Consider the following 8,958-nt stretch of genomic DNA (forward strand, 5'->3'; position numbering starts at 1 on the left):
TGGTCTAATTTATCACTATTTAACACAGCTAGTATTTTATACCAAGATGACAGACTAACATAGGCCATACACAGTAGAGAATGCATAAACAGAAGTGTGTGTGTCTGTGTGTGTGTGTCTGTTGGGAAGTTCAGCTGGGCACCTGCACTGTCTTACATCTGAGATGCCTTTAAAAAAGCTTCTTTTTTTTTGTCCTCACTGTCACCACACCTTCAAACCCACATCTTTGTTTGTGCATCGATGTCCAGGAAGAACATAATTCTTACAAAATACTTTCTTCAGTGTTGGTTTATAAAAAAATCATGTGTTAGCCGTGGGAATGAATGGGAACAGTATTTCCTCTTAATCTTTTTTTCCAAGGCATCATATTTGTGTCATCCACTTTGTGTCTTAGGATTGTTTTGTTGTCGGACAGTTTTCTTTTTGTTGTTGTTATTGTTGTTGTTGCTCGGTACACTAGCAAATACCTCAGTCCCACTATTTATGTCTTTTTTCAGAAAACGTCGCAGCCAGTATGATTAGTGCTCACCAGGTTCATTTTGCTAATCTTTTCCATGCAAGGTTGTTTGAATATTTTTCCTTCAAACCGTGTGAAACATTAAAACAGTGTCATGGTAGTTTCAATATGTATCATATCTGTAACCAAAATCAATTGAAGGCTTGTTATGATAATGAAATTTTTAACAAACATTTGTACATTTTGTATGAGAGTTATTACTAGTAATACTTTATTAAGTAGTGCAATGATTTTTTTAATCCCTTTTCCCCCGTCTTTTGGATTTCAAAAGCTGGTTCAATAATAAATGTATAACATCCTCTTGTAAAATACTGTGCTTCCAGGTTCTTCTTTCCTCATCTCATTATTATTATTATAATTTTTGTGTCTTTTTTTTGCCACACATATAAGTGATGTCATGTGTTTTAGGATAAGTCCTCTTGGTGGCAGTGTAGTACTGCCATCCATAAGGCACCGGTATCGCAGCTTCCTTTTATTTATTCGGTGCTAAAATCATTTGTTACTTTTATGATCAGCCACTTGGGCAGTTTGTCAGTTCAGTACATGCTGTCAAAATCTTGTGTCCAGGAAAAAAAACTGTGGGAACATTGTTGGCAAGTGATTGCAAGGTGAAAAACCATTAATTTACCGAAGAGGACACACACAGCTCCATATCAGTCACTATATTAGCAATCAAGCTGGTTCAATGGAAAAAGGGAAAAAAAAGAAAAAACCTTTACTTGCCAAAAATGGAAGTGCTAAATTCTATTATCCTGTGATTTATATTTTTGTTCTTGTAATAAACTCTATTAAGAGTGCTGTTTTAGTAGCAGATGAATAGTAATTAATAACATGAAACTGTCCATACACAGCATGGGTCAGTTTATCATAGTCATATCAACAATGAATGTGTTGCGGATCGATCATACATGACAAACTAAAATAAATATAAGCAACTGCTCCATGAGACAGCTGTAATGTCTGTTTCAAACAGACGATAATTTATTAGGGACTGACAACATATTCCAACAAGTTTGACAATTGAGTAAATTGTAACTATTTAGTTATTTATTTTACCAAACTCTACAATCCAAATGTCCAGAAAACAGTGTCAGCTAAGTGTGAAAAATTAAACAGGCATAACATTATAAGCACCTTAACCGTGGGCCTGGTCTGGTCTAGGTGGTTGATACATGTCTAAGTACCATCCATGAATGCCAGGTCCAAACATTTCACTAAATGGTCACAAGATGACCAATCTTATTTACTTCTCTTGGTTATAATGTCATGACTGATCGATGTATTACAGTGACTGTCAGCGTGTGTGTGCATGTAGTATCAATCAAGGCTATTAATGGCTTACAATAACTTGGAAAGTCATTCATCCACTAATTTATTAAAAAAAATTTTTTTTCAAACTTGCCATTTAAGAGCTGCTCTTCCCATCTAACTCCAGAAGCGCCAACATGTCACCTTCAGTTGACTATACACGGTGTGTGTCCTTTATTAGTCAAATATGCTACAACAAACGTTGTGAATTGATCTTATTCAATAAACCAAAATGAAACTCAAGCAGTTTGCACGTGTGCCACTATCAGCTGTAATGTCTGTCTCCAAGTTATTGATTTGATTACTTGTTTTTGTCACGTGACAAATCCGTGGCTTCGACCATTTCAAATCCAAACAATTCCCGGTGAGTATTTATTTTAAACAGTCCTCACGGTCCAACCCAGCAACAAGTGCTGTAATGTTTAACATCAGCTACCTAAACTGACTTTGGGTTTCTTTCAGAGGAAGAGGAGGAAATGAAGGCCTTCTACGGACGATTTAGCACGACATGCTGCGCTTATCGCGTTCAGCGAAGGAACATATTAACATTTTTGTGCATAGTCGCCGTTATCGTGGGTAAGTGACGTGTTGTGTTGAATTTGTATAGTCGGTTGAGGCTAGCTACTTGCACCAACTGAAGAATTGTCTCAGAGCTAAACGGGACCGGCTCATACATCACGGAACAAAACTGAAACACAGCCACATGTAGGTAGGGACGTTGTGTCCGTTGGTGTATTCCTGCTGTTGGCTGCTAGCGGCCCGGAGCGAGGCCCGAGAGCCCCGCTGAACTTCAGCAGAGGAGCTGGGGATGTAGGACTGGAGTGTATTCACTCGGTGGGAAACCGGGGGTTTTGGCGGTGAAATGGATGGACTGTGTGCGTGTCATGAGAAGAGCTTGGGAGACTTGGTTTATAAGGACCACGGTGCGTCTGTGCCCGGATTCAGACTCCGTTGGCGTTTACATCCTTCCCTCAGCGGACAACCACAAGAAGACACCGTGCCATGACACGATGCATGCCGCCGTGGTTATGCAGCTGACCGAACGACCTCGGGCACTGTTTTGCCAACTATTTTTGTATATTTTTTTTCATGATTCCCATCTCATCTTCCATACCGCTTATAAGCCTTCACTAGGGTCGCGGGGGTTGGTGGAGCCTGTCCCAGCTACAAACAACCATTACCACTCACACTTAGGTTCAATTTAGAGTCACCAATGACATGCAGGAAAGGGCTTCTTTTTACTTTAATCTCATCTCATTTGATTTAATCCTTTTTTTTTGTGTTTACTTTTATATGCAACGAAGCTAAGGTCACAAAGTAATTTCCCTCGTGGATCATTAAAGTCTGGCTAAGTCTAAAAATAAACAAATTTTTAGTTTAGCGGACGTTTCTTACTTTGCTATTTGCTAAGTTTTACTAAGATGAAGATAAATAAATGAACGTCCATATAGGGCTAGGGGAGTTATGAATCCCACATACTGTTGACAAGGCGACCACCTCAGGGTCATCGTTCCCTCTACAAACATGGCGGTGACAGTGTAGCAACGGTGGCTACTTACACTTGGGTAAACAGCGCCACCCAGTGGACAAGTGTAATCGTTGCGACCACGTTACAAACACATGAGGCACACCACCATTAAAAAAGAGTATTCTTATATAGCAGTCCGCCTATAAATCTACAGCCATACAACATTAGTTGTATCCATATTCTCAACTATTTTAAGCCCTATTGTGTGCTGACATTTCATTATTTCCGTGTTTCTGTCTCAAAGGTGTGGGTCTGGGCATGTTTTTGAAGAACTTCCTCAGTCTGTCACAGAGCCACAAAGTCTACATCAGCTTCCCTGGGGAATTCCTCAGGCGGCTGCTTCAGCTGGTTACCGTTCCACTCATAATGTCAAGTGTGATAACAGGTGAGGCACAAGCTGTTTGTCTTGCTGTCAGTTGCGCATGTTCTTTATACACATTAAATTTACGTGCAACGTCCTGATTGCTTGGTGGAAATGTGGATAGTCATGTACATACTGTAATGTCCAAGAATAAGTATTTAACAACAGACTTGACCTTTCCATTCTTGTAATGTGTATAGTGTTATAGTGGATAGTATCTATCTCTGTATATAGTGTAACCAGCACTGTTGATTGATATCCTTCAGTCTGCATATGTCACCTTACCAGTATGTTCATTTTAACAGGAGTTTCTAGTCTGAGTGGAGGCATGTCCAAAAAAATCACTGTCCGTGCAATTATATACATTTTCGTAACCACTGTGCTGGCTGTCCTTACAGGTAATCCAAACTAACACATGCTGGCACACAGACACAGTCACAACATTAAGCATTATTTTTATTTTTACATGATTAATCCAAATTTGCAAATCAGGAACAGGAGAAGTAAATAACAGCGACCATACTGTGACAGTACAATGTTCTGCTGGTAAATGTTTGGACACGTACCACCCACCTAAAGCAGACCAGGCACCCCCACCCCATGGCAATGACACTCCTTGATGACAGCAGTCATCCCCAGCAGGATGCAGCCTGACACAGACACACACACTAGAACAGTTTAGGAACAACTAAAAAAACAAAAAAACAACTAAAAAAAACAAAGGTGTTGACCTGTGGGATGATCCACAGAGGCCCCTCCCCTCAACCCATAGGACTCAAAGGCCCCCACTAACAACATCCTGTTGCCAGACACTACAGAACACCTTCCATAATGTTATGCCTGAATGGTGTCATATATACATTCTGGGATTTGTGGCAATAAAATACTAAATCACTTTTTATAACTTGTAGAGCAAAGCGCTAAGGACGCAATGGTTTAAAGTTCTGTACATATATAAAATTAGTTGTAATTGTGGTAGTCAGTCCACTCGGATATTATAAGTGAGTGTGTTTGTTATTACTAGCAATTCACGTCTCTTTGTCTGTTTTGTTTAACCCTGGATTGTGCGTCCTAGGATTATTTTTGGTGTTGTTGGTCAAGCCTGGTGTGAGTAATACATCTGCCAAAGTTGCAAAAGATGATGTTGATGATGATGAGGAAGCCTTCTCCTCACTGGATGCCTTGTTGGATCTAATAAGGTGAGGACAAAGTGTGTGTTCACAGTGCACCCAGAAGATGTTTATGTTCCAGTCAGTCTGCAGTATCCTTTAAGTCACCTGGAGACTACATCCATTGGTATAATTGTGAGGACAAATAATGTATGTGATTAGTTCTTTAAACATACATAAATATCACAGCATGCTTTTCTGCAGGTACCTCAGCATTTATAAGATGGCTAGTGTTTTTCTTGATAGATTCCATGGTGTTGATTTTAATCTAATCTTTACAGGAACATAGTGCCACAAAATGTGATTCAGGCTACCTTTCAACAGGTATGTTTTTTTATTGCTTATGTATACAATGTACAGCCCATCAAGCAGGCATTCTTATAGTCATAATGTGTTTTATTTTCTTCAGTACAAAACGCGGAAGGTGTTCACCTTTGAAGGAGATGAGAACAATGCCACCCAGGTAATGGTACATCACTCTGAAAATTAATTTGGTTCCACATTCGATTATTTACACTAAATTTCTATCAGACCATTCTCACTGAGTTTCGCCATTTGCTTCAGGAAAACTCAGAAGTGCTCCTCGTGGGCGTGCACATTGACGGACTCAACACTTTGGGGCTGATCTCGTTGTCACTTATTGTTGGACTGTCCCTCAGGGGTATGAAAGGAAAAGGCCAACGTCTTGTGAATGTCGTCGTTTCCATCAACGAGGCCACCAAACATGTAGTCAAAATGATAATATGGTACAGACAATCTCAACCTCTGTCAATATTATGTAAAAAAAACATCCTTATCTTTTACCATTTACCTGAAGACAGTAAGCGTCCTAAAGTATACACATGATTGTAATACAAACTGTTTCAACCTGTCATTCTCCTGCACTCAAAAATGTTTTCATGTTCACATGCTTTCCATCTCCATCTTCCAAGTCGATATCCATTAACTTGATGCTGTTTCCTTGCTAGCTTATTGCCAGTGGGAGTGTTGTTCATGACTGCAAGCTACGTTGTTGAAGTTGGGGACAACTGGGAGACTGTTGTAAAGCTGCTATCGTTCATGGCAGTGGTCTTTGTTGGGTATGTTCTTGCGCACTCTCACATTGTGAAAGCAATAAAAGCTAGGTTATGCCCCTGAGTTGTTGGGCTCTCTAGGTTTCCAGGGGCAGCAACACCACAAACAACAATTCAGACGAAGTAACAAATAAAATTGGGGCAGAAGAGGAGACACCCACAGATGAGAGATATAAAAAACCTAGCGCCAAGGCTAACAAAAAGATGACTGATCTGAAAGTGAGAGAGTTGTTGATATGTTGTTGAGTAAATAAAACGTCTCTCATGGTTTGTTTTACTAACAGTAATGCTACCAAAATATTTGCAGATCAGTTGCTTTCAACATCTTTACAAACCCCGGCCTTCTGACAGTTTTTTTCTGATATGAAACACCAATCTTATTGCCATCTATCAGTACCTGTCTTGTCATTCAGGGTGACACTAGAAAATGAGGCAGGTAAAGTTGCTTTTCAGGTTCAAGAGCTGGGTTGGAAAAACTCAGAGCTGCGCAGACAGCCATCACTACAGAGAATTGGCCGGGGATAGGCTAACAGGGCCGTTTAGAGAGCTGTGTCCTACCCTTGCCACAAATGTTTTTGGTGGGTGTTGGACTACCGGGGTCAAGAGGCTGTTTGGTATGGGAACCTCAGAATTCTGTCCCTGCTTTTTGCAGAGGAAGTTGTTTCTGGCTTCACCACACCTTGACATTCAGCACTCATTGGGAGGGTTTGCAGCCGAGTGTGAAGCTGTTGGGATGAGGGTGATGACCTCCGAGACCATGGTGCTTTCCTGGAAAACAATGGAATTTCCTCTGGGTTGGGGCGAGTTTCTGCCGAAAGCAAAGAAATTTCATCTTTACTTTGCGCTGTTTTTCAGGCTCATCATCCATGGATTTATAGTTTTACCTATGATCTATATCTTGTGTGTGAGAAAAAATCCCCTCCCCGTCATGAAAGGTGTTTCTCCTGCATTACTTAGAGCCCTGCTCATCTCACGCAGGTAAGACAAGCAGTTCATTTTTTAACTGTACATGTGCTTAAACAGTGCATTATCCCAGGGAAGAATTGCATCAATATACAGAGAGAATATATAGGAAATACAGATATTAACGACCAAACATTGCTCTTTGTCTCCAAGCTATGCAGTCTCACTGACTGTTTATTGTTGTGAGGAAGTAAACAAGATTGACAAAAGAATCACTGACTTCATGCTTCCTATCGGGATCAATGCCAATATGGATGGAACAGCCCTTTATGAAGTGGCCGCAGTGGTTTTCATCGCCCAACTTAATGACATTACATTGAACTGGACCCAGTTAATTACCCTTGGGTAAGTGGCAGTCATATCATTTTATTTCTAGAAATGTGTCTTGTGTTTGTAAGAGCAGCCTAATCATTAAAGTAATTGATTGTCCAAAAGAACTAAAATAAAATTTTGTCAATCAGTGAGTTGACATCATCGTTGTTGTTGTGATGATGTAGAGTATTGTGTCATCAGCAAACTGGCAGAAGCTGGTGATGGTCTCACTTGTGAGTCATGTCTGCACCTCATGGTTTCTCAGCTGGGGTTTCAAATTGTCTGCCTTTTTCTTTTGAAAGTATTTTCACTTTTTTGTCTTCAGCAGTCACTTACACAACTGTGTGTTCCTTCTGCAGTGTGACGGTGGCGGTGGCCAGTGTAGGAGAAGCAGGAATCCCAGCTACAGGAATGGTCACCACTCTTTTCGTTTTAACGGTTATTGGGATTCCTGTGAGGGATGCTTCTGTTTTGATGTCTGTAGAATGGCTGATGTAAGTTTAAGGGATTTATTTCACCTCCTTTGCTGCACCTGAAACCACACAGCACAACACAAAGAATCACAAACTGCGCAATCCCGGGATTCATTGTGTTTTGCGTTTTCCAGAGATCGTTTCAATGCTACTCTCAACGTCCTGGGAGACTGCCTTGGCGTAGCAGTTGTCGCACATATGTCGAAAAACGAACTGGAACAAATAGACCAGCAAGAACACAGCGTGGCCAGGTAAGTACCAGTTTGTTTTTTTGAAGAATTAAAGGAAACCTCAGTAAAAAACATTTTAACTCAGTAGTAGTTGTTGTAGCCAGATTGGCCCGATCTTCCTACAGCACACAGTCAGAATAAAGATCATCATATGCGAGTGGAATGAAGCAACAGGCTGTACTTCTTACACTACAACTTCTTATACTTATTCACCTGTCCTTTCTTTTCTGCATCCAATATACTGTATGTTTAATTTAGAGATTGTACATCAGAACATTACTTGGATCCAGATCCATGACAGCAGCAGGATATGGAATAAAACAGGACCTGTGCCTCAGCAGCAAGAATGTGCTCTACTTTCAAAAGAACTTTCCATGGTGTTTCATTGTGTTATAACATTTCTTTCATTGTGAGTGCAAAAATATACTTTAAAGAAGCCTTTTTTTGTATTTTTTGTCATCAGCAGTATAAGTATAGTGGACAACAAAGAAATGTTTTTCTATTGATTTGTTATATATATATTTACTCTGTGTATAGTGTACATGGTATATTTAAGTTGGCCTTGCGGCAATCATTTGTTCATTTGATTTAAACTTATTGTATCTTGTGTATTTAGTATTGCAGAAGGATGTGTTTATATGTAAGTGCAGTATTAAATGAGCTGGTGCACACTTTTTTTTTGTTTGTTTGTTTGATTTTAAAGAAACAGATTTATCTAGAATCACATCTAGCTAAGTAAATATGTGAATCGATTAAATGTATTCCTTCCCTTCTTGTAAATCTCAGCTGAATAAAAAGTAAAGAGAAGCAGTGGCTAGATATTTCATCATTCAGTACATGAGTCAGGCTCTTCAACACACTTTATCCACAATGTTTGTCTGTTTTAAAGTTTTTTTTTTTTTTTTTATTCATCAGACAAAATAATTTTCCTTTGGCACCTAAACACGTGCAAAAAGCCTTACCTCAGATTTCATTTTGTAGCTATTCAGAAGCCTCTGGCCTCATCAGCAGACACATTTACCAC

The 8,958-nt window shown here is 39.7% G+C and overlaps 1 protein-coding gene across 1 annotated transcript; it reads left to right on the forward strand.

Moving 5' to 3' along the window:
- Window positions 1-963: 963 nt before the first annotated feature.
- LOC125004139 (excitatory amino acid transporter 3-like) lies at window positions 964-8,744 on the forward strand. Its single transcript, XM_047578544.1, has 13 exons — window positions 964-2,401; window positions 3,598-3,738; window positions 4,020-4,112; window positions 4,790-4,913; window positions 5,165-5,207; window positions 5,293-5,346; window positions 5,448-5,629; window positions 5,852-5,962; window positions 6,812-6,934; window positions 7,073-7,264; window positions 7,591-7,725; window positions 7,839-7,955; window positions 8,193-8,744. Exons 1-13 carry the CDS (start codon window positions 2,302-2,304, stop codon window positions 8,230-8,232), a joined length of 1,455 nt encoding a protein of 484 aa, XP_047434500.1. The 5' UTR covers window positions 964-2,301; the 3' UTR covers window positions 8,233-8,744.
- The last annotated feature ends 214 nt before the right edge of the window (window positions 8,745-8,958 follow it).

This window comes from Mugil cephalus, chromosome 2 (assembly GCF_022458985.1).
Source record: "Mugil cephalus isolate CIBA_MC_2020 chromosome 2, CIBA_Mcephalus_1.1, whole genome shotgun sequence".
In the NCBI taxonomy this organism is placed as follows: domain Eukaryota; kingdom Metazoa; phylum Chordata; class Actinopteri; order Mugiliformes; family Mugilidae; genus Mugil; species Mugil cephalus.

Excerpts from the sequence above, each read along its gene's own strand:
- LOC125004139 (XM_047578544.1), top strand. The coding sequence starts at position 2,302 with ATGAAGGCCTTCTACGGACGATTTAGCACGACATGCTGCGCTTATCGC. Across the intron at positions 2,402-3,597 it reads CATAGTCGCCGTTATCGTGG|GTGTGGGTCTGGGCATGTTT; the intron begins GTAAGTGACGTG and ends TCTGTCTCAAAG. Across the intron at positions 4,914-5,164 it reads GCCTTGTTGGATCTAATAAG|GAACATAGTGCCACAAAATG; the intron begins GTGAGGACAAAG and ends TAATCTTTACAG.